This window comes from Procambarus clarkii, chromosome 22 (genome assembly GCF_040958095.1).
Source record: "Procambarus clarkii isolate CNS0578487 chromosome 22, FALCON_Pclarkii_2.0, whole genome shotgun sequence".
In the NCBI taxonomy this organism is placed as follows: Eukaryota; Metazoa; Arthropoda; class Malacostraca; order Decapoda; family Cambaridae; genus Procambarus; species Procambarus clarkii.
The window spans coordinates 13,189,349-13,215,086 of record NC_091171.1 but is presented as its reverse complement, the minus strand read 5'-3'; the positions used below and the strand labels follow the sequence as shown (position 1 = coordinate 13,215,086).

Genomic DNA, 25,738 nt, shown 5'->3' with positions numbered 1-25,738 from the left:
AGTGGCGCTGCCCAATACTGTCACTATGGCGGTGTGTCCACTCACAGGATGAGTGGCGCTGCCCAATACTGTCACTACGGCGGTGTGTCCACTCACAGGATGAGTGGCGCTGCCCAATACTGTCACTATGGCGGTGTGTCCACTCACAGGATGAGTGGCGCTGCCCAATACTGTCACTATGGTGGTGTGTCCACTCACAGGATGAGTGGCGCTGCCCAATACTGTCACTATGGCGGTGTGGCCACTCACAGGATGAGTGGCGCTGCCCATTACTGTCATTATGGCGGTGTGTCCACTCACAGGATGAGTGGCGCTGCCCAATACTGTCACTACGGCGGTGTGTCCACTCACAGGATGAGTGGCGCTGCCCAATACTGTCACTACGGCGGTGTGTCCACTCACAGGATGAGTGGCGCTGCCCAATACTGTCACTATGGCGGTGTGTCCACTCACAGGATGAGTGGCGCTGCCCAATACTGTCACTATGGTGGTGTGTCCACTCACAGGATGAGTGGCGCTGCCCAATACTGTCACTATGGTGGTGTGTCCACTCACAGGATGAGTGGCGCTGCCCAATACTGTCACTATGGCGGTGTGTCCACTCACAGGATGAGTGACGCTGCCCAATACTGTCACTATGGCGGTGTGTCCACTCACAGGATGAGTGACGCTGCCCAATACTGTCACTATGGTGGTGTGTCCACTCACAGGATGAGAGTCAGAATTCGGCTCAAAAATAACGCTCAGCAGTCAAATTTCCGACATTTCAGATATTTTGAAAACTGCATGTGGGTTTGGGCAAAATATGACCCTTTGCTGTTTTAAGTAATTGACATATTTTCGGTATAAAGTCGTAATTTGAAACTGAAAATGAGTGCAAAGAGTTAGAATTCGGCTCAAAAATGACGCACATGAGTCAAATTTCTGACATTTCAGATATCAGAAAACTGCAGGGGGGGGGGGGGGGGGTTGAGGAAATTATGACCCATCGCTGTTTTCAGTAATTGGCATTTTTTCAGTATAAAAAGTCTGAATTTGAAACTGAAAATAGGTACAGAGAGTCAGAATTCGGCTCAAAAATGACGTTCAGAAGTCAAATATCCGGCATTTCAGATATTTTGAAAACTGCAGGGGGGTTTGGTTAAAATTTGACCCATCGCCGTTTTCAGTAACTGGCATATTTTCGGTATAAAAATCGTAAATGGAAACTGAAAATGGGTGCAGAGAGTCAAAATTCGGCTCAAAAATGACGCACAGGAGTAAATTTTCTGACATTTCAGATATTTTGAAAACTACTGGGGGGTTTGGGTGACATTTGAAATATCGCTGTTTTCTGTAATTGGCATTTTTTCGGCATAAAAAGTCGAAATTTTTAAACGGAAAATAGGGGCAGAGAGTCAGAATTTAGCTCAAAAATCTCGCTCAGGAGACAAATTTGAGACATTTCTGTTTTTTTTTAAACTGCAGGGGTATTTTGGGTAAAATATGACCCATCGCCGTTTTCAGTAATTTGATACTGAAATTTAAAAAAATTCTCCCATTCTCTCTCCCATTCTCCCCCACTCTCCCCCATACTCCCCCACTCTCCCCCATACTCCCCCACTCTTCCCCATACTCCACCACTCTCCCACATACTCCCACCACTCTCCCACATACTCCCCCATTCTCCCCCACTCTCCCCATACTTCCCACTCTCCCCCAATCTCCCCAATACTCCCCCACTCTCCCCCAATCGCCCCAATACTCCCCCCACTCTCCCCCATACTTCCCCACTCAACCCTACTCTCCCCCATTCTCTCCTACTCTTACCCATACTCCCCCACTCTCCCCCATACTCCCCCATACTCCCTCTATCTCCCACATACTCCTCCACTCTCCCCACTCTTCCCCATACTCCCCCACTCTCCCCCATATTCCCCCACTATCCCCTACTCTCCGCCATACTCCCCCACTCTCCGCCATACTCCCCCACTCTCCTCCATACTCCCCCACTCTCCCCCATACTCCCCCACTCTCCCCCATACTCCCCCACTCTCCCCCATACTCCCCCACTCTCCCCCATACTCCCTCTATCTCCCACATACTCCTCCACTCTCCCCACTCTTCCCCATACTCCCCCACTCTCCCCCACTATCCCCACTATCCCCTACTCTCCGCCATACTCCCCCACTCTCCGCCATACTCCCCCACTCTCCTCCATACTCCCCCACTCTCCTCCATACTTCCCCACTCTCCCCCATACTCCCCCACTCTCCCCCATACTCCCCCACTCTCCCCCACTCTCCCCCATACTCCCCCACTCTCCCCCACTCTCCCCCACTCTCCCCCATACTCCCCCACTCTCCCCCATACTCCCCCACTCTCCCCCATACTCCCCCACTCTCCCCCATACTCCCCCACTCTCCCCCATACTCCCCCACTCTCCCCCATACTCCCCCACTCTCCCCCATACTCCCCCACTCTCCCCCATACTCCCCCACTCTCCCCCATACTCCCCCACTCTCCCCCATACTCCCCCACTCTCCCCCATACTCCCCCACTCTCCTCCATACTCCCCCACTCTCCCCCATACTCCCCCACTCTCCCTCATACTCCCCCACTCTCCCTCATACTCCCCCACTCTTCCCCATACTCCCCCACTCTCCCCCACTCTCCCCCACTCTCCCCCACTCTCCCTCATACTCCCCCATACTCCCCCACTCTCCCTCATACTCCCCCACTCTCCCCTACTCTCCCCCATACTCCCTCATGCTCCCCCATACTCCCCAACTCTCCCCCATACTCTTCCACTCTCCCCCATTCTCCCCCACCCTCCCCCATACTCCCCCACTCTCCCCCATTCGCCCCCACTGTCCCCCATACTCCATGCTTCCCCACTCTCCCCCATGCTTCCCCACTCTCCCCCCTCTCCCCCATGCTCCCCCACTCTCCTCCATACTTCCCCACTCTCCCCCATACTCCCCCACTACTCCCCCACTCTCCCCTATACTCCCCCACTCTCCCCTATACTCCCCCACTCTCCTCCATACTCCCCCACTCTCCCCATTCTCCCTCACTCTCCCCCACTCTCCCCCATACTCCCCCACTCTCCCCATTCTCCCTCACTCTCCCCCACTCTCCCCCATACTCCCCTATGCTTCCCCATACTCCCCCAATACTCCCAAACTCTCCCCCATACTACCCCACTCTCCCCTATACTCCCCCACTCTCCCCAACACTCCCCCACTCTCCTCCATACTCCCCCACTCTCCCGCATACTACCAAATATTCCCCCACTCTTCCCCACCCTCCCCCATACTCCTCCATTCGCCCCCACTCTCCCCCATACTCCCCCACACTCCCCCACTCTCCTCCATACTTCCCCACTCTCCCCCATACTCCCCCACTCTCCCATTCTCCTCTACTCTCCTCCATACTCCCCCACTCTCCCCTACTCTCCCCAATTCACCCCCACTCTCCCGCAAACTCCCCCCTCTCCCCCATACTCCCCCACTCTCCTCCATACTCCCCCACTCTCCCCCATACTCCCCCACTCTCCCTCTCCCCCATACTCCCCCATACTCCCCCACTCTCCCCCACTCTTCCCTATTCTCCCCCGCTCTCCACCATTCTCCCCCACTCTCCCTCATACTTCCCCAGTCTCCCCCATACTCTCCCACTCTCCCCCATACTCTCCCACTCTCCCCCATACTCTCCCACTCTCCCCCATACTCTCCCACTCTCCCCCATACTCTCCCACTCTCCCCCATACTCTCCCACTCTCCCCTATACTCCTCCACTCTCCCCCATTCTCCCTCACTCTCCCCCACTCTCCCCCGCTCTCTCCAATACACCCCAACTCTCCCCATACTCCCCCACTCTCCCCTACCCTCCCCTATACTACCCCACACTCCCCCATACTCACCCACTCTCCCCCATACTCCCCCACTCTCCCCCATACACCCCCACTCTTCCCCACCCTCCCCCACTCATCCCCACTCTTCCCCATTCTCTCCCATACTCCCCCACTTTCCCCCATACACCCCCACTCTCCTAAATTGTCCCCCATACTCCCACACTCTCCCCTATTCTCCCCATACTCCCCCAATCTCCCCCACAATCCCCAATACTCTCCCACTCTTTCTTATTCTCCCCCATACCACCCCATATTCCTCCACTCTCCCCTATTCTTCCTCATTCTCCCCAACTCTTCCCCATTCTCCCCCACTTTCCCCTACTCTCCCCCATACTCCAGCATTCTCATCCATACTCCCCCACTCTCCCCCTACTGTCCCCCATACTCCCCCACTCTCCCCCATACTCCGCCACTCTCCCCCACCACTCTCCCCCACTCTCCTCCATACTCCCCCACTCTCCCCCATTCTCCCTCACTCTCCCCCACTCTCCCCTACTCTTCCCCACTCTCCCTCATACTCCCCCACCCTCCTCCATACTCCCCCACTCTCCCCCCCATTCTCCCACATTCTCCCCCACTCTTCCCCATACTCCCCCACCGTCCCCACTCTCCCCCCCCTCACCCATACTCCATCACTCTCTCCCATACTCCCCCACTCTCCCCATACTCCCACACTCTCCCCCATTCTCCCCATACTCCCACACTCTCCCCCATTCTCCCCATACTCCCACACTCTCCCCCATTCTCCCCATACTCCCACACTCTCCCCCCCATTCTCCCCCACTCTCCCCATACTCCCCTAATCTCCCCCATACTCCCCCATACTCCCCCACGCTCCACCGCTCTCCCCCATTCTCCCCCACTCTCCTACTCTCCCCCATACTCCCCCACTCTCCCTCATTCTCCCCCACTCTCCACCATACTCCCCCACTCTCCCCATACTCCCCCACTCTCCACCATACTCCCCCACTCACCCCATACTCCCCCACTCTCCCCCATACTCTCCCACTCTCCAACATACTCCCCCACTCACCCCATACTCCCCCACTCTCCACCATACTCCCCCACTCACCCCATACTCCCCCACTCTCCACCATTCTCCCCCACTCTCCACCATTCTCCCCCACTCTCCACCATTCTCCCCCACTCTCCACCATTCTCCCCCACTCTCCACCATTCTCCCCCACTCTCCACCATTCTCCCCCACTCTCCACCATTCTCCCCCACTCTCCACCATTCTCCCCCACTCTCCACCATTCTCCCCCCACTCTCCTCCATACTCTCCCACTCTCCAACATACTCCCCCACTTTCCCCATTCTCTCCCACTCTCCGCCATACGCCCCCACTCTCCTCCATTCTCCCTCACTCTCCCCCATTCGCATCCATACACCCCCATTCTCCCCCATATTTTCCCACTCTCCCTCATTCTCCCCCACTTTCCCATTCTCTCCCCCACTCTCACCCATACTCCCCCACTCTCTCCATACTCCCCACTCTCCCCCATTCTCCTCCACTCTCCACCCTCCATACTCCTCTATACTCCCCCACTCTCTCCCTTACTCCCGTACTCTCCAAATAATCCCAAACATCCCAAATTCGACACCTGACCGTTATTTTGGAGTCAAATTGTGGCTCTCTGCATATATTCGCAGTTTGAAATTCCGAATTTTTATACTGAAAATATGCCAATTACTGTAAGTGGCATTGGGTCACATTTTGCGCAACCCCCACCCCCCCCCCTGCAGTTTTCATAATATCCCAAATATCTCAAATTCGATTCTTGAGCCATATTTTGAAGCCAAATTCTGGGTCTCTGCACTTATTCGCAGTTTGAAATTCCGACTTTTTAAACCGAAAATATGCCAATTTTTGAAAACAGCGGTGGGTCACATTTTACCCAAACCCCCCTGCAGCTTTCAAAATATCCCAAACATCCCAAACTCGATACCTGGGCCATATTTTGGAGCCAAATTCTGGCTCCCTGCACGTATTCGCAGTTTGAAATTCCGACTTTTTAATCCGAAAATATGCCAATTACTGAAAGCGGCGGTGGGTCACATTTTTTTTTTTTTTTTTTTTTTTTTGAGATATATACAAGAGTTGTTACATTCTTGTACAGCCACTAGTAAGCGTAGCGTTTCGGGCAGGTCCCTGGAATATGATCCCCGCCGCGAAGAATCGTTGTTACATCCAAGTACACATTTTACTGTTGCGTTAAACAGAGGCTACAGTTAAGGAATTGCGCCCAGTAAATCCTCCCCGGCCAGGATACGAACCCATGACATAGCGCTCGCGGAACGCCAGGCGAGTGTCTTACCACTACACCACGGAGACTGTTTTTGGCCAAACCCCCCCTGCAGTTTTCAAAATATCCCAAACATCCCAAATTCGATACATGAGCCATATTTTAGAGCCAAATTCTGGCTCTCTGCACGTATTCGGAGTTTGAAATTCCGACTTTTTAAACCGAAAATATGCCAATTACTGAAAGCGGCGGAGGGTCACATTTTGCCCAAATTTCCCCTGCAGTTTTCAAAATATCCAAAACAACCCAAATTCGATTCCTGAGCCATATTTTGGAGCCAAATTCTGGCTCTCTACACGTATTCGCAGTTTGAAATTCCGACTTTTTAAACCGAAAATATGCCAATTACTAATAGTGGCGGAGTGTCACATTTTGCCCAAACCCCCCTGCAGTTATAAAATATCCCAAACATCCCAAACTCGACACCTAAGCCAGAGTAGTCCAATAACCTTTTCCCGGCTCATAATGAATCTATTTCGTAGACTGATAGGAAGTACTTTTCTAGTTTACCTTGATTATCTCATAATCATGTCGCAAGATGTTCGATCAGACTCATTTCCAAAACCTTGAGAAAGTACTTGCAAAGTTTGCAGAAGCTAATTTAAAAATAAAACTTGCAAAGTGTTAATTTTTAAAGGAGATGTTTAATTTCCTAGGTCATACAGTTACACCTTCAGGCGTTACATTGAATGAATAAAAAATTATTGCTGCCCGAGATTTTCCAACGCCTCGTACCGCAGAAGCCGTAAGTCAGTTCATGGGTCTTGTAGGATTTTATTGCTGGATTCTCTATTATAGCCGCTCCACTTTACAAGTTGCAAACAAAAGATGAACCCTTTGTTTGGGAAGAGGCCCAGGAACAGTCACTCAAAAAACTCAAGGAGGCATTGATCTCGTCATTTGTTCTTAGGTACCCAGATTTTTCTAAATCTTTTATGTTGGTTACATTTTTACATTACATTATGTTGGTTACAGATGCTAGTGACATTGGCTTAGGTGCTGCATTACTTCAAACAGAAGGTCACAGAGATCACGCAATAGCTTATATGAGCTGTACATTATCTAAGGAAGAGAAAAATTACAATGCAACAGAACGTGAAGCTTTAGCAGTTGTATAGGCTCTTAAACATTTCAGGGATACAATTTATAATTACCCAGTTCATGTTCTTACAGATCACCAACCATTAATTCCTTTGTTCAAGAATAAAAATACAATTGGAAAGTTTGCTAGATATTTGCTCACTATTCAAGAGTTCAATCCCACATTTGGTTATATTCCAGGAAAACAAAATATTGTAGCTGATGCATTTTTGCGACACGTAGCTGCGTTTCAGTTAAATTACCCAGCATTAGACGCTACAGTAGTCGAGACCCCATATGGGCACCAATCATTACGTTTTCAACTAAGCAAGATACTCGCCCGATTCACAAACCTCCAGTACCATTGAAAGAGTTAGTGATTTTAGACAATTTGCTGTGTAGAGTAGTAAAGTTAGAGACAGCCCCGAGGAAATGTTGTCAGTTAGTTGTTCCAGCTGTCTTAGTACCAACCATGTTAAAAATTATCCATGATGTTCTCACAAGTGCACATCCAGGTAAGGATTGTGCACATGCAGGTAAGGATCGTACACTCCAGCAAGGTGGATTAAAGTATTTTTGGCCAAAAATGGCTAAGGAGATTGCTCATTATGTTGACAGATGTTTGACCTGCTTACAGAACAAGGGAAATACAGCAGGACCTAATCCAATCCAGGTGTACCCAGCAACTAAAGCACCTTGGGAATGAGTATAGATGGATTTGTTGACAAATTTTGCAGAAACCGAAAAAGGAATAAACACTTATAATGGTTGATAATTTTTCACGGTATTGCGAACTAGTTCCTATCCCGAACAAAACAGCAGAAACTATAGCCAGTGCATTCCATGACCAAATAATTTGTAGATATAGTATGCCTAAAGTAATCCTTTCAGATTATGATCCAGAATTCAGTAATAGTTTTTAACTAGTTTGTGTGATTTATATAACATTAACAAATGTAGTATTATGCCATATCACCCAGCAAGTAATGGGTTAGCAGAGCGTACTAACAGGAAAGTGTTAGATGCCTTGAGTCTCACGTTGAATTTTGATAACAGTAATTGGGATGAGTTCATACCCTTAATTCAGAGTTCCATAAATTCTTCAATTAATGTTTCTACAGGTGACACACCTCACGCTATTCTTTATGGTACAGATAAGATCCTCCCTAATGAATTGACTAACATATCCTCTACTCTTCTGTATAACATTATTTTGTTCAAGTCAAGCATAGACAAATGCAACTAGTTTTCAAGGCAATACAAGAACAACTGTCCAAGGCAACAGCCGAGTTCACTCGAGCAAGGAATGCACAAGCTGAGCCCAGTAAGTTAACTGTAGGATCTATAGTAATGGTACTTCACCAACACAGGTCTGGCCCTAAGTACAAACTAAGAGATTTTTGGATTTATACAAGGTAATCGAACTTATTAAGGGTAACAAGTACAGCAGACTTAAGAATTTGTTAACAGGAGAGTATATAAATGAACATTTAGACAACATGAAGCTAACTAAAATGATTGTTGGCGAGCCTGATGAGGAAGATGACAATGAACCTACCCAGATGGATTTTTCTATTGGGACACCACCTTTTGTGGTTGACAGACCACTTGATGTACAGCCACCCCATACTAGCCAACCCGTTCTCGCAAATTCGTAAAGTCAATATTGACTTATTAACTACGTGCATAGGTGATATACTAAACATAATAGATACCCCTAAAAAGATTCATAGAAAACACCGACCTTACCTAACCTTGTTAGTATCTTAAGATAAGCATCTTATTGCTTCGTAATTACAATTATTACTTAACCTATACCTATTATAGGTTAGGTAATAATTGTAATTACGAAGCAATAAGATGCTTATCTTAAGATACTAACAAGGTTAGGTAAGGTCGGTGTTTTCTATGAATCTTTTTAGGGGTATCTATTATGTTAAGTATGTCACCTATGCACATATTTAATAAGTCAATATTGACTTATTAAATTTGCGAGAACGGGTTGTACTAGCACCTATATTCTTAGATCTAGGCCTTTCACTTCAACCGTTTACTCACCACATGTCCATTGGCTAGATATCATCGAGTTTACCTCTCAAGCTGAAAGTTTGTCACACGCAGTTTCATCTGTTCCTGACCTTCATTGAGAGCCAGAGTTGTATAGTGCTCTGGATGATCTAGGTCTAGATATCCACAGAATCTATAATTAAGTGCATTCTGCAGTTATTCTGTTTTTGTTTGACAAAATTCACTTCACAGTATTTCTACCCCATGTGTCATATTATTACCATTATATATATGCATAATAAAGAAGTTTTTCAAATTTATTTTGTGTCATAAATCAGGTGCCATTGTTAAGTCTACTGTGCCATTTGTGTTTTACAATGCACGTCATCATGAGTTCCATTAATGTTCTAGGAACCACACTGAGACCAGTGATCCCCGACTGCTATCACTAAGTTAGGCTTCTCGATCCAGTCCTTGTATATAGCTTGTAAATATATTGTACATAAAACAATTTCTCCATTATCTAGTCTTAAAACTCCTTTGTGGTTGTTGGGTCAGGACTTTTGTTCTATTAAAGCAGATAATTGTCTTTAATTATTTTTCTGAGCACATGCCATTAACACATGTTAATTTTGTTTTAGGCATCATCTTGAATTGTATTGTTCATAACTGACACCTAGACATGTATATGTTCTTCATGCTCTTGTTATATTCAAGCATTGTCACCATGATTTTTCACCTACTGTATGTTCTAATTTTTTGTACACATGCTGAACGGTGTTAGTGTTCCACACACCTGATCTTCCTTTAATGTTTATTATTCAATTTCACATGTAACCCATTACTGAACGACACCGAGGTCCTTTACAATATCATTATAACTATCTAGCTAGCCAGAGCTTGTCGACAAGGGACGTCGACTTGGTAGCGTGCCCGAGCAGTGTTAGTACTCAAATTGTATGATGGTTGGGATATAGCCAATCACAATCGAGTAGGTCTCTGCATGACGACATTCCCTACAGAGCTGGAAGTGACCGCTCTGGAGGCAAGGTCAGTATTCTCAACAAGGCCAGAGCCGGTAGGACCTCAGCAGGCCATAACTATACACTGTTACCTTACTCAATAAACTGCCTAAGTGATCTACAGTGTATTCTCTACACTCCAACAAGAACCATACATCCACGGTAACGAATATATTCTCCTCCCAGAGCGCTCACAATCCTTTCCTCACAGCGCCCACATTTCTCCCCCCACAGCGCCCACATTTCTCCCCCCACAGCGCCCACATTTCTCCCACCACAGCGCCCACATTTCTCCCCCCACAGCGCCCACATTCCTCCCCCCACAGCGCCCACATTTCTCCCCCCACAGCGCCCACATTTCTCCCCCCACAGCGCCCACATTTCTCCTCCCACAGCGCCCACATTTCTCCTCCCACAGCGCCCACATTTCTCCTCCCACAGCGCCCACATTCCTCCCCCCACAGCGCCCACATTTCTCCTCCAACAGCGCCCACATTCCTCCCCCCACAGCGCTCACATTTCTCCCCCCACAGCGCCCACATTCCTCCCCCCACAGCGCTCACATTTCTCCCCCCACAGCGCCCACATTTCTCCCCCACAACAGCGCCCACATTTCTCCCCCACAACAGCGCCCACATTCCTCCCCCCACAGCGCTCACATTTCTCCCCCCACAGCGCTCACATTTCTCCCCCCACAGCGCCCACATTTCTCCCCCCACAGCGCCCACATTTCTCCCCCCACAGCGCCCACATTTCTCCCCCCACAGCGCTCACATTCCTCCCCCCACAGCGCTCACATTTCTCCCCCCACAGCGCCCACATTTCTCCCCCCACAGCGCCCACATTTCTCCCCCCACAGCGCCCACATTTCTCCCCCACAACAGCGCCCACATTTCTCCCCCCCACAGCGCCCACATTTCTCCCCCACAACAGCGCCCACATTTCTCCCCCCCACAGCGCCCACATTCCTCCCCCCACAGCGCCCACATTTCTCCCCCACACAGCGCTCACATTCCTCCCCCCCCACAGCGCCCACATTTCTCCCCCACACAGCGCTCACATTCTTCCCCCCCACAGCGCCCACATTCCTCCCCCCACAGCGCCCACATTCCTCCCCCCACAGCGCCCACATTCCTCCCCCCACAGCGCTCACATTCCTCCCCCCACAGCGCCCACATTCCTCCCCCCACAGCGCCCACATTCCTCCCCCCACAGCGCCCACATTCCTCCCCCCACAGCGCCCACATTCCTCCCCCCACAGCGCCCACATTCCTCCCCCCACAGCGCCCACATTCCTCCCCCCACAGCGCCCACATTCCTCCCCCCACAGCGCCCACATTCCTCCCCCCACAGCGCCCACATTCCTCCCCCCACAGCGCCCACATTCCTCCCCCCACAGCGCCCACATTCCTCCCCCCACAGCGCCCACATTCCTCCCCCCACAGCGCCCACATTCCTCCCCCCACAGCGCCCACATTCCTCCCCCCACAGCGCTCACATTCCTCCCCCCCACAGCGCTCACATTCCTCCCCCCACAGCGCTCACATTTCTTCCCCACAGCGCTCACATTCCTCCCCCCCACAGCGCTCACATTCCTCCCCCCACAGCGCTCACATTTCTTCCCCACAGCGCTCACATTCCTCCCCCCCACAGCGCTCACATTCCTCCCCCCACAGCGCTCACATTTCTTCCCCACAGCGCTCACATTCCTCCCCCCCACAGCGCCCACATTTCTTCCCCACAGCGCCCACATTCCTCCCCCCCCACAGCGCCCACATTCCTCCCCCCACAGCGCTCACATTTCTTCCCCACAGCGCTCACATTCCTCCCCCCCACAGCGCTCACATTTCTTCCCCACAGCGCTCACATTCCTCCCCCCCACAGCGCTCACATTCCTCCCCCCACAGCGCTCACATTTCTTCCCCACAGCGCTCACATTCCTCCCCCCACAGCGCTCACATTTCTTCCCCACAGCGCTCACATTCCTCCCCCACACAGCGCCCACATTTCTTCCCCACAGCGCCCACAGCGCCCACATTCCTCCCCCACAGCGCTCATATTCCTCCCCCACAGCGCCCACATTCCTCCCCCACAGCGCTCACATTCCTCCCCCACAGCGCTCACATTTCTCCTCCCACAGCGCCCACATTCCTCCCCCACAGCGCCCACATTCCTCCCCCACAGCGCCCACATTTCTCCCCCACAGCGCCCACATTCCTCCCCCACAGCGCCCACATTCCTCCCCCACAGCGCTCACATTTCTCCTCCCACAGCGCCCACATTCCTCCCCCACAGCACCCACATTCCTCCCCCACAGCGCCCACATTTCTCCCCCACAGCGCCCACATTCCTCCCCCACAGCGCCCACATTCCTCCCCCACAGCGCCCACATTCCTCCCCCACAGCACCCACATTCCTCCCCCACAGCACCCACATTCCTCCCCCACAGCGCTCACATTTCTCCTCCCACAGCGCCCACATTCCTCCCCCACAGCACCCACATTCCTCCCCCACAGCGCCCACATTCCTCCCCCACAGCACCCACATTCCTCCCCCACAGCACCCACATTCCTCCCCCACAGCGCTCACATTCCTCCCCCACAGCGCCCACATTCCTCCCCCACAGCACCCACATTCCTCCCCCACAGCGCTCACATTTCTCCCCCACAGCACCCACATTCCTCCCCCACAGCGCTCACATTCCTCCCCCACAGCGCCCACATTCCTCCCCCACAGCACCCACATTCCTCCCCCACAGCGCTCACATTCCTCCCCCACAGCACTCACATTCCTCCCCCACAGCACCCACATTCCTCCCCCACAGCGCCCAGAGAAATAGGATGGTACAGTGCAGCAGTACCATTGCTGCACTGAACCATCCAACTGTTGGTGCCATGACAGCTGCATTTCCTCTCGGAGCCTCTCACGTGCAGCCACCCAAGTTACAGTAACTGAAGGCACTAACGGACTCGTGCAGCTCTGATCATTTCGTAGGTAAAAGTGGCGCAATAAAATATTAGAACCTCCATTAATTAAGAGGATCTGTGTGGCGTCAGAGTCATTAAGCACGAGCTGCTCTTTAGTGTTGTCTTGGTGTGTCGGTGTAATAGAACCCATTAACACCACAACATAAATCTCTCTTCACATCTCCAGAGTCAATCTGAATCTGGGCAAACACTCCATGCATATAAAAGGACACAGTCGATGGAACTTACTCCCGAATGAATTAAAAAATTGACTTCCCCAAACAAGTCCGAAATAAAGCAAGAGAGAAGAAATTATGTTGGTTCGCAGGTCCATCATACCACCTACCTGGTATATATATAGTTTAGTACTTGTATGTACCTGCTGGTTGTTCAATAAACTATTGTGGTGGATTTAATCACCCCCAAAGGTTAATATAGTCGTTAAGGCAACACCAAGCCTAAAGATTACATACCCTGCTGAAGGTCCTGCAGGCGGCGCCGAAGAGGAGGGTGAAGGTGGTCATCACCTCCCCCCTCGGGCCAGACGTCAACACGGCTCCTGCTGCTGCTCAGAATCCTCACACTTATAATTTTCTATCAGCCAATATCAGCACAGAATAAATCCCACTCCTGCTAGACGTTGTGCAACTGTACAGCAGTTTCGTCTCATGTTGCAGAAATAACACGAAGTGTTTTTGTTAAAATTTTCCAGAACACGAACAGTGTCTACCGCCACTACGACGTCTGCCCGGCAACTGAGAGGTTAGAACGGATAGACGAGCTTCGGTTCGAAACATCGAGACAACTGAGACCAATTCGAAACCTCGTCACAGTTGCCTGTTGCCTTGGCTCGTTGGGTGAGCTATTAACAACTAACTGTCACAGAACATTTAGTGTTCTTGAATGTGTTTATGACAGTCCATTGATCAAAACAAAGGGCCGTCAGGTTCACATTCTTGTCAAATACTGATGTGTTAAAATCCACACAAGTCAGCAGTATACCAAACCCTTCAACGGTCTATACAATTACCCGAAGCCTCCTTCATTAAATTAAGAAAACAAACAAGAAATCTAACATTTTCTTACTGTAGTGTTGGTGCTGAAAATAGAATGTGAAAAGCCTTAATTTTACTCGGAAATACAAGACCGGAAATATTGCTGGGTAACGAGTATGTAAAGTTGGCTCATCTCCTAGAGCAGCGTTGTCATCCCCCTCTCCTAGAGCAGCGTTGTCATCCTCATCTCCTAGAGCAGCGTTGTCATCCCCCTCTCCTAGAGCAGCGTTGTCATCCTCATCTCTTAGAGCAGCGTTGTCATCCCCCTCTCCTAGAGCAGCGTTGTCATCCCCCTCTCCTAGAGCAGCGTTGTCATCCCCCTCTCCTAGAGCAGCGTTGTCATCCTCATCTCCTAGAGCAGCGTTGTCATCCTCATCTCCTAGAGCAGCGTTGTCATCCCCCTCTCCTAGAGCAGCGTTGTCATCCCCCCTCTCCTAGAGCAGCGTTGTCATCCCCCTCTCCTAGAGCAGCGTTGTCATCCCCCTCTCCTAGAGCAGCGTTGTCATCCCCCTCTCCTAGAGCAGCGTTGTCATCCCCCTCTCCTAGAGCAGCGTTGTCATCCCCCTCTCCTAGAGCAGCGTTGTCATCCTCATCTCCTAGAGCAGCGTTGTCATCCTCATCTCCTAGAGCAGCGTTGTCATCCCCCTCTCCTAGAGCAGCGTTGTCATCCCCCTCTCCTAGAGCAGCGTTGTCATCCTCATCTCCTAGAGCAGCGTTGTCATCCCCCTCTCCTAGAGCAGCGTTGTCATCCTCATCTCCTAGAGCAGCGTTGTCATCCCCCTCTCCTAGAGCAGCGTTGTCATCCCCCTCTCCTAGAGCAGCGTTGTCATCCTCATCCCTCAACACCAACCTCTTATTTCCTTATAAAATGAGCGTCTTTAAATAGTAAATATTGTTTTTCATGTTCAATAACCAACATTATAGTAAGCAAATACGTTAGATTTCCTCTTTACTTTACTTACTTACGTAATTCAAGAAGGCTTTGGCAAACCGTCCTCGGATCAAGTTCATTCCATCCAGTGGTCGACCCCAAAGACGCATTCATACTTGAACATGTTCATACAAAATAAGAAGTTTCCCAAAATTAATATTGTTATATATTGGCAAGCTGTGCATATAATATATATATATATATATATATATATATATATATATATATATATATATATATATATATATATATATATATATATATATATATATATATATATATATATCGTACCTAGTAGCCAGAACGCACTTCTCAGCCTACTATGCAAGGCCCGATTTGCCTAATAAGCCAAGTTTTCCTGAATTAATATATTTTCCCTGATTTTTTTCTTATGAAATAATAAAGCTACCCATTTCATTATGTATGACGTCAATTTTTTTTTATTGGAGTTAAAATTAACGTAGATATATGACCGAACCTAACCAACCCTACCTAACCTAACCTAACCTATCTTTATAGGTTAGGTTAGGTTAGGTAGCCGAAAAAGTTAGGTTAGGTTAGGTAATCGGAAAAACATTAATTCATGAAAACTTGGCTTATTAGGCAAATCGGGCCTTGCATAGTAGGCTGAGAAGTGCGTTCTGGCTACTAGGTACGACATTATATATATATATATATATATATATATATATATATATATATATATATATATATATATATATATATATATATATATATATATATATATATATATATATATTGGTTAGGTCAGGTGTTTAAGTTCTATTGGCAATTATTTGTATTTGTAGTATGTTTTGTGGGTGAAGCATTTACAGCGTTGTGGTTCGACCTAAAGTCGTCAGCGAAGCACTGTTCGAGAATAGTTCAAACGTCATCAGTTTTGAGTCTTGTGAAAAGTTGTATTTACTCATAAAAAAGGGGGTTTGGCGGATGCATAGACAGCCCGCTTCCTAAAAAAAAAACAAAATCCAATTCATGCACTCGCCTCTACCTCTGCTCGATAGAGCAGAGGGTGACGCAGGTAGAGCATTAAGCTCTTTTAAGGCTTCAGAGAGAGGGAGGGGGTCAACAGGAGAGAGAGGGGTCAACATGAGAGAGAGGGGGGTCAACATGAGAGAGGGGGTCAACATGAGAGAGGGGGGTCAACATGAGACAGGGGGGTCAACATGAGAGAGGAGGGTCAACATGAGAGAGAGGGGGTCAACATGAGAGAGAGGAGGGGTCAACATGAGAGAGAGGGGGGTCAACATGAGAGAGAGAGGGGGGTCAACATGAGAGAGAGGGGGGTCAACATGAGAGAGAGAGGGGGGTCAACATGAGAGAGAAGGGGGTCAACATGAGACAGGGGGGTCAACATGAGAGAGGGGGGTCAACATGAGAGAGGGGGGTCAACATGAGAGAGAGGGTGGGTCAACATGAGAGAGATGGTGGGTCAACATGAGAGAGATGGTGGGTCAACATGAGAGAGAGGGGGGTCAACATGAGAGAAAGGGGGGTCAACATGAGAGAGGGGGGTCAACATGAGAGAGGGGGGTCAACATGAGAGAGGGTGGGTCAACATGAGAGAGAGGGGGGTCAACATGAGAGAGAGGGGGGTCAACATGAGAGAGAGGGGGTCAACATGAGAGGGGGGTCAACATGAGAGAGAGGGGGGTCAACATGAGAGAGAGAGAGGGGTCAACATGAGAGAGAGAGTCAACATGAGAGAGAGGGGGGTCAACATGAGAGAGAGGGTCAACAGGAGAGAGAGAGGGGGGTCAACATGAGAGAGGGGGTCAACATGAGAGAGAGGGGGGTCAACATGAGAGAGAGGGGTCAACATGAGAGAGAGGGGGGTCAACATGAGAGAGAGGGGGTCAACATGAGAGAGAGGGGGTCAACATGAGAGAGAGGGGGATCAACATGAGAGACGGGGTCAACATGAGAGAGAGGGGGGTCAACATGAGAGAGAGGGGGTCAACATGAGAGAGAGGGGGTCAACATGAGAGAGAGGGGGGTCAACATGAGAGAGAGGGGTGTCAACATGAGAGAGAGGGGGGTCAACATGAGAGAGAGAGGGGGGTCAACATGAGAGAGAGGGGTGTCAACATGAGAGAGAGGGGGGTCAACATGAGAGAGGGGGGTCAACATGAGAGAGAGGGGGTCAACATGAGAGAGAGGGGGGTCAACATGAGAGAGAGGGGGGTCAACATGAGAGAGAGGGGGGTCAACATAGAGAGGGGGTCAACATGAGAGAGAGGGGGGTCAACATGAGAGAGAGGGGGGTCAACATGAGAGAGAGAGGGGGTCAACATGAGAGAGAGGGGGTCAACATGAGAGAGAGGGGGGTCAACATGAGAGAGAGGGGTGTCAACATGAGAGAGAGGGGGGTCAACATGAGAGAGGGGGGTCAACATGAGAGAGAGGAGTCAACAGGAGAGGGGGGTCAACATGAGAGAGGGGGGTCAACATGAGAGAGAGGGGGTCAACATGAGAGAGGGGGGTCAACATGAGAGAGAGGGGGGTCAACATGAGAGAGAGGGGGGTCAACATAAGAGAGGGGGGTCAACATGAGAGAGAGGGGGGGTCAACATGAGAGAGAGGGGGGTCAACATGAGAGAGAGGGGGTCAACATGAGAGAGAGGGGGGTCAACATGAGAGACGGGGTCAACATGAGAGAGAGGGGGGTCAACATGAGAGAGAGGGGGTCAACATGAGAGAGAGGGGGTCAACATGAGAGAGAGGGGGGTCAAAATGAGAGAGAGGGGTGTCAACATGAGAGAGAGAGGGGGGTCAACATGAGAGAGGGGGGTCAACATGAGAGAGAGGGGGTCAACATGAGAGAGAGGGGGGTCAACATGAGAGAGAGGGGGATCAACATGAGAGAGAGGGGGGTCAACATAGAGAGGGGGTCAACGTGAGAGAGAGGGGGGTCAACATGAGAGAGAGGGGGGTCAACATGAGAGAGAGGGGTGTCAACATGAGAGAGAGGGGGGTCAACATGAGAGAGAGGGGGGGTCAACATGAGAGAGAGAGGGGGGTCAACATGAGAGAGAGGGGTGTCAACATGAGAGAGAGGGGGGGGGGTCAACGTGAGAGAGAGGGGGGGTCAACATGAGAGACGGAGGTCAACATGAGAGAGAGGGGGGTCAACATGAGAAAGAGGGGGGTCAACATGAGAGAGAGGGGTGTCAACATGAGAGAGAGAGAGGGGGGTCAACATGAGAGAGAGGGGGTCAACATGAGAGAGAGGGGGGTCAACATGAGAAAGAGGGGGGTCAACATGAGAGAGAGGGGGGTCAACATGAGAGAGAGGGGGGGTCAACATGAGAGAGGGGGGTCAACATGAGAGAGAGGGGGGGTCAACATGAGAGAGAAGGGTGTCAACATGAGAGAGGGGGGGTCAACATAGAGAGGGGTCAACATGAGAGAGAGGGGTGTCAACATGAGAGAGAGGGGTGTCAACATGAGAGAGAGGGGGCCAACATGAGAGAGAGGGGGTCAACATGAGAGAGGGGGTCAACATGAGAGAGAGGGGGTCAACATGAGAGAGAGGGGGTCAACATGAGAGAGAGGGGGTCAACATGAGAGAGAGGGGAGTTAACATGAGAGAGAGGGGGTCAACATGAGAGAGAGGGGGGTCAACATGAGAGAGATGGGGCCAACGTGAGAGAGAGGGGGGAGGTCAACATGAGAGAGACGGGGTCAACATGTGAGAGAGGGGGGTCAACATGAGAGAAAGGGGGGTCAACATGAGAGAGGGGGGGTCAACATGAGAGAGAGGGGGTCAACATGAGAGAGAGGGGGGTCAACATGAGAGAGAGGGGTCAACATGAGAGAGAGGGGGGTCAACATGAGAGAGAGGGATCAACATGAGAGAGGGGGGTCAACATGAGAGAGAGGGGGGTCAACATGAGAGAGAGGGGGTCAACATGAAAGAGAGGGGGGTCAACATGAGAGAGAGGGGGTCAACATGAGAGAGAGGGGGTCAACATGAGAGAGAGGGGGGTCAACATGAGAGAGAGGGGGTCAACAAGAGAGAGAGGGGGGTCAACATGAGAGAGAGGGGGGTCAACATGAGAGAGGGGGTCAACATGAGAGAGAGGGGGGTCAACATGAGAGAGAGGGGGGGTCAACATGAGAGAGGGGGGTCAAGATGAGAGAGGGGGGTCAAGATGAGAGAGGGGGGGGGTCAAGATGAGAGAGAGGGGGTCAACATGTGAGAGAGGGGGTCAACATGAGAGAGGGGGGGCCAACGTGAGAGAGAGGGGGTCAACATGAGAGAGAGAGGGGGGTCAACATGAGAGAGAGGGGGGTCAACATGAGAGAGAGGGGGGTTAATATGAGAGAGTGGGGTCAACATGAGAGAGGGGGGTCAACATGAGAGAGGGGGGTTAACATGAGAGGGGGGTCAACATGAGAGAGGGGGTCAACATGAGAGAGGGGGGTCAACATGAGAGAGAGGGGGTCAACATGAGAGAGAGGGGGTCAACATGAGAGAGAGGGGGGTCAACATGAGAGAGAGGGGGTCAACATGAGAGAGAGGGGTGTCAACATGAGAGAGAGGGGGGTCAACATGAGAGAGAGGGGAGTCAACATGAGAGAGAGGGGGGTTACATGAGAGAGAGGGGGGTCAACATGAGAGAGAGGGGGGTCAACATGAGAGAGAGGGGGGTTAACATGAGAGAGAGGGGGGTCAACATGAGAGAGAGGGGGGTCAACATGAGAGAGAGGGGGGTTAACATGAGAGAGAGAGGGGGTCAACATGAGAGAGAGGGGGGTCAACATGAGAGAGAGGGGGGTTAACATGAGAGAGAGAGGGGGTCAACATGAGAGAGAGGGGGGTCAACATGAGAGAGAGGGGTGTCAACATGAGAGAGAGGGGGCCAACGTGAGAGAGAGGGGGGGCCAACGTGAGAGAGAGGGGGGGCCAACGTGAGAGAGAGGGAGGTCAACATGAGAGAGAGGGAGTCAACATGAGAGAGGAGGGTTAACATGAGAGAGAGGGGGTTAACATGAGAGAGAGGGGGGTTAACATGAGAGAGAGGGGGTTCAACATGAAAGAGAGGGTGTCAACATGAGAGAGAGGGGTGTCAATATGAGAGAGAGGGGTGTCAACATGAGAGAGAGGGGTGTCAACATGAGAGAGAGGGGGTCAACATGAGAGAGAGGTGTGTCAACATGAGAGAGAGGGGTGTCAACATGAGAGAGAGGGGGTCAACATGAGAGAGAGGTGTGTCAACATGAGAGAGAGGGGGTCAACATGAGAGAGAGGTGTGTCAACATGAGAGAGAGGGGTGTCAACATGAGAGAGAGGTGTGTCAACATGAGAGAGAGGGCGTCAACATGAGAGAGAGGTGTGTCAACATGAGAGAGAGGGGTGTCAACATGAGAGAGAGGGGGTCAACATGAGAGAGAGGTGTGTCAACATGAGAGAGAGGGGTGTCAACATGAGAGAGAGGTGTGTCAACATGAGAGAGAGGTGTGTCAACATGAGAGAGAGGGGTGTCAACATGAGAGAGAGGGGTGTCAACATGAGAGAGAGGGGGTCAACATGAGAGAGAGGGGGGTCAACATGAGAGAGAGGGGTGTCAACATGAGAGAGAGGGGGGTCAACATGAGAGAGAGGGGTCAACATGAGAGAGAGGAGTCAACAGGAGAGGGGGGTCAACATGAGAGAGGGGGGTCAACATGAGAGAGAGGGGGTCAACATGAGAGAGGGGGGTCAACATGAGAGAGAGGGGGGTCAACATGAGAGAGAGGGGGGTCAACATAAGAGAGGGGGGTCAACATGAGAGAGAGGGGGGTCAACATGAGAGAGAGGGGGGTCAACATGAGAGAGAGGGGGTCAACATGAGAGAGAGGGGGGTCAACATGAGAGACGGGGTCAACATGAGAGACGGGGTCAACATGAGAGAGAGGGGGGTCAACATGAGAGAGAGGGGGTCAACATGAGAGAGAGGGGGTCAACATGAGAGAGAGGGGGGTCAAAATGAGAGAGAGGGGTGTCAACATGAGAGAGAGAGGGGGGTCAACATGAGAGAGGGGGGTCAACATGAGAGAGAGGGGGTCAACATGAGAGAGAGGGGGGTCAACATGAGAGAGAGGGGGATCAACATGAGAGAGAGGGGGGTCAACATAGAGAGGGGGTCAACATGAGAGAGAGGGGGGTCAACATGAGAGAGAGGGGGTCAACATGAGAGAGAGGGGTGTCAACATGAGAGAGAGGGGGGTCAACATGAGAGAGAGGGGGGGTCAACATGAGAGAGAGAGGGGGGTCAACATGAGAGAGAGGGGTGTCAACATGAGAGAGAGGGGGGGGGTCAACGTGAGAGAGAGGGGGGGTCAACATGAGAGACGGAGGTCAACATGAGAGAGAGGGGGGGTCAACATGAGAAAGAGGGGGGTCAACATGAGAGAGAGGGGTGTCAACATGAGAGAGAGAGAGGGGGGTCAACATGAGAGAGAGGGGGTCAACATGAGAGAGAGGGGGGTCAACATGAGAAAGAGGGGGGTCAACATGAGAGAGAGGGGGGTCAACATGAGAGAGAGGGGGGTCAACATGAGAGAGGGGGGTCAACATGAGAGAGAGGGGGGGTCAACATGAGAGAGAGGGGTGTCAACATGAGAGAGGGGGGGTCAACATAGAGAGGGGTCAACATGAGAGAGAGGGGTGTCAACATGAGAGAGAGGGGTGTCAACATGAGAGAGAGGGGGTCAACATGAGAGAGAGGGGCGTCAACATGAGAGAGGGGGTCAACATGAGAGAGGGGGTCAACATGAGAGAGAGGGGGTCAACATGAGAGAGAGGGGGTCAACATGAGAGAGAGGGGAGTTAACATGAGAGAGAGGGGGTCAACATGAGAGAGAGGGGGGTCAACATGAGAGAGATGGGGCCAACGTGAGAGAGAGAGGGGGGGGGTCAACATGAGAGAGACGGGGTCAACATGTGAGAGAGGGGGGTCAACATGAGAGAAAGGGGGGTCAACATGAGAGAGGGGGGGTCAACATGAGAGAGAGGGGGTCAACATGAGAGAGAGGGGGGTCAACATGAGAGAGAGGGGTCAACATGAGAGAGGGGGGTCAACATGAGAGAGAGGGATCAACATGAGAGAGGGGGGTCAACATGAGAGAGAGGGGGGTCAACATGAGAGAGAGGGGGTCAACATGAAAGAGAGGGGGTCAACATGAGAGAGAGGGGGTCAACATGAGAGAGAGGGGGTCAACATGAGAGAGAGGGGGGTCAACATGAGAGAGAGGGGGTCAACAAGAGAGAGAGGGGGGTCAACATGAGAGAGAGGGGGGTCAACATGAGAGAGGGGGTCAACATGAGAGAGAGGGGGGTCAACATGAGAGAGAGGGGGGGTCAACATGAGAGAGGGGGGTCAAGATGAGAGAGGGGGGTCAACATGAGAGAGAGGGGGGGGTCAAGATGAGAGAGAGGGGGTCAACATGTGAGAGAGGGGGTCAACATGAGAGAGGGGGGGCCAACGTGAGAGAGAGGGGGTCAACATGAGAGAGAGAGGGGGGTCAACATGAGAGAGAGGGGGGTCAACATGAGAGAGAGGGGGGTTAATATGAGAGAGTGGGGTCAACATGAGAGAGGGGGGTCAACATGAGAGAGGGGGGTCAACATGAGAGGGGGGTCAACATGAGAGAGGGGGTCAACATGAGAGAGGGGGGTCAACATGAGAGAGAGGGGGGTCAACATGAGAGAGAGGGGGTCAACATGAGAGAGAGGGGGGTCAACATGAGAGAGAGGGGGTCAACATGAGAGAGAGGGGTGTCAACATGAGAGAGAGGGGGGTCAACATGAGAGAGAGGGGAGTCAACATGAGAGAGAGGGGGGTTACATGAGAGAGAGGGGGGTCAACATGAGAGAGAGGGGGGTCAACATGAGAGAGAGGGGGGTTAACATGAGAGAGAGGGGGATCAACATGAGAGAGAGGGGGGTTAACATGAGAGAGAGAGGGGGTCAACATGAGAGAGAGGGGGGTCAACATGAGAGAGAGGGGGGTTAACATGAGAGAGAGAGGGGGTCAACATGAGAGAGAGGGGGGTCAACATGTGAGAGAGGGGTGTCAACATGAGAGAGAGGGGGCCAACGTGAGAGAGAGGGGGGGCCAACGTGAGAGAGAGGGGGGGCCAACGTGAGAGAGAGAGAGGTCAACATGAGAGAGAGGGAGTCAACATGAGAAAGAGGGGGGTTAACATGAGAGAGAGGGGGTTAACATGAGAGAGAGGGGGGTTAACATGAGAGAGAGGGGGTTCAACATGAAAGAGAGGGTGTCAACATGAGAGAGAGGGGTGTCAATATGAGAGAGAGGGGTGTCAACATGAGAGAGAGGGGTGTCAACATGAGAGAGAGGGGGTCAACATGAGAGAGAGGTGTGTCAACATGAGAGAGAGGGGTGTCAACATGAGAGAGAGGGGGTCAACATGAGAGAGAGGTGTGTCAACATGAGAGAGAGGGGGTCAACATGAGAGAGAGGTGTGTCAACATGAGAGAGAGGGGTGTCAACCTGAGAGAGAGGTGTGTCAACATGAGAGAGAGGGCGTCAACATGAGAGGAGGTGTGTCAACATGAGAGAGAGGGGTGTCAACATGAGAGAGAGGGGGTCAACATGAGAGAGAGGTGTGTCAACATGAGAGAGAGGGGTGTCAACATGAGAGAGAGGGGTGTCAACATGAGAGAGAGGGGGTCAACATGTGAGAGAGGGGGTCAACATGAGAGAGAGGTGTGTCAACATGAGAGAGAGGGGTGTCAACATGAGAGAGAGGGGTGTCAACATGAGAGAGAGGGGGTCAACATGAGAGAGAGGGGTGTCAACATGAGAGAGAGGGGTGTCAACATGAGAGAGAGGTGTGTCAACATGAGAGAGAGGGGGTCAACATGAGAGAAAGGGGTCAACATGAGAGAAAGGGGTCAACATGAGAGAAAGGGGGTCAACGTGAGAGAAAGGGGGTCAACATGAGACACGGGGGGGTGTCAACATGAGAGAGAGAGGGGAAACATGAGAGAGAGGGGGGTCTACATGAGAGAGGAGGGTTAACATGAGAAAGAGGGGGGGGTCAACATGACCCCCCCTCTCCTAAGAACCTAAGAGCCAGGAGAACCTAAGAAGAGAACCTAAGAGCCAGGGCCAAGCAGATTCCAAGGAAAAAGTAAGTACTGCCTGCCGACACGCGAGTTAAAAAGCAAAAAACTGCAAAACCCCATCCCGTAGGAGCGCGTAAATAGCTTCAATAATGCAGACTACGCACCCACCACCGAGGGCAATGCACCAGACCCAGAGGCGGCCCCAAGCTCCTTCACATCCAACTTAAGCCAATCCGAAGACAGCTAGAGAAGGGAGAAGAAACACAGAGCCGAAGCCAGCAGACTATGTGAACGCAAACCCTCCGCGACCAAGGCAGCCAAAAGAGTTGGAACCAACACATGAAGCTGCATCACACCAGCATTCCCACACAAGGGCAAGGGCGAACAAACATGCATTGAGATGCATAAATTCACCCCCAGGAAAACCTGCAACGCCATTTGAGCCTGCTTCCACTCAAGCACATGGGACTGACAGAACGTGTGCCAAGCCTCCAACAAGAAGAGCAGGCAGTCTGCTAACCAGGACGACTCCAGAACTTCATAACGAACCCAGTACGGACACCAAGATCCATACACGAAAGAACGCAGATCCATCTCGAAAGCATAATCCGGGTCATGCAGGAGGTAAGCCGCAATTAAGGATTTCCCGCACCACATTTGACAGGACATGGGAAGTTGAAAACCTCCAGAAGGACGGGACTGAGGAACCCACAGTTTCACGTAACCGAACCCAGTGAGGTGTAGATGCCAAATCCAATTCGTACGAAGAGGGAGTGAAAGAGAACCCCCTCTCCTTGTAACACCAAGCTCCGCTCCGAGAGTACAAAATCCCAAGCGATGTCCAATGGGGCCACAGTGGAAGCATGACATCCTTTGTGTAACTGTCACATTTCTCTTTTGTTCTGAATTCTGTTTACCTAAACAATTATCAGAACAAAACTTAGTCATTTATAAAACTGATTTTTTATTTGGCATGCAAAAATGTGTTTGGAGACTCCTGTCATAGACGATCATGCCAGGCAAAATGATTGATACATCAAAGTTAGGAGATCGAGGAGGAAGGTATGCAGTCCCCTAGTTGTGCCCAGGTGAACTAACAAGTAAAAGGCTTAATGACCGAGTGGTTCATTTCTTTTGGAGGGCTTCACTATCTCATTTTCTATGCTTCATTTACCTTGCTGATTGTATGTTTTGACTCTCCTATTTTCTCTCACAGGGAGAAATCCTAACAGAAAATTGTAACCAACCCTGTTCCTTGTGCCTCTTTAAGGGAGCCAAGTTTTGGCCTCTCATCCACATTAGACTACAATGACTTGCAAGTGCCTGGCATGGGTTGAATTTGGTACAGCTTGCCAGGTAGTTAACTCAACGAATGA

At 51.1% G+C, this 25,738-nt stretch overlaps 1 protein-coding gene across 1 annotated transcript; it reads right to left on the bottom strand.

The window, feature by feature from the left end:
• Positions 1–14,751: 14,751 nt before the first annotated feature.
• On the bottom strand, positions 14,752–15,372 carry LOC123757126 (circumsporozoite protein-like). Its single transcript, XM_045740535.2, has 2 exons — positions 15,294–15,372; positions 14,752–15,191 (listed from the first exon to the last, which is right to left on the bottom strand). Exons 1-2 carry the CDS (start codon positions 15,370–15,372, stop codon positions 14,752–14,754), a joined length of 519 nt encoding a protein of 172 aa, XP_045596491.2.
• Between the last annotated feature and the right edge of the window lie 10,366 nt (positions 15,373–25,738).

Excerpts from the sequence above, each read along its gene's own strand:
- LOC123757126 (XM_045740535.2), bottom strand. The coding sequence starts at position 15,372 with ATGCGTCTTTGGGGTCGACCACTGGATGGAATGAACTTGATCCGAGGA. Across the intron at positions 15,192-15,293 it reads AGCCTTCTTGAATTACGTAA|GAAATAAGAGGTTGGTGTTG; the intron begins GTAAGTAAAGTA and ends TCATTTTATAAG.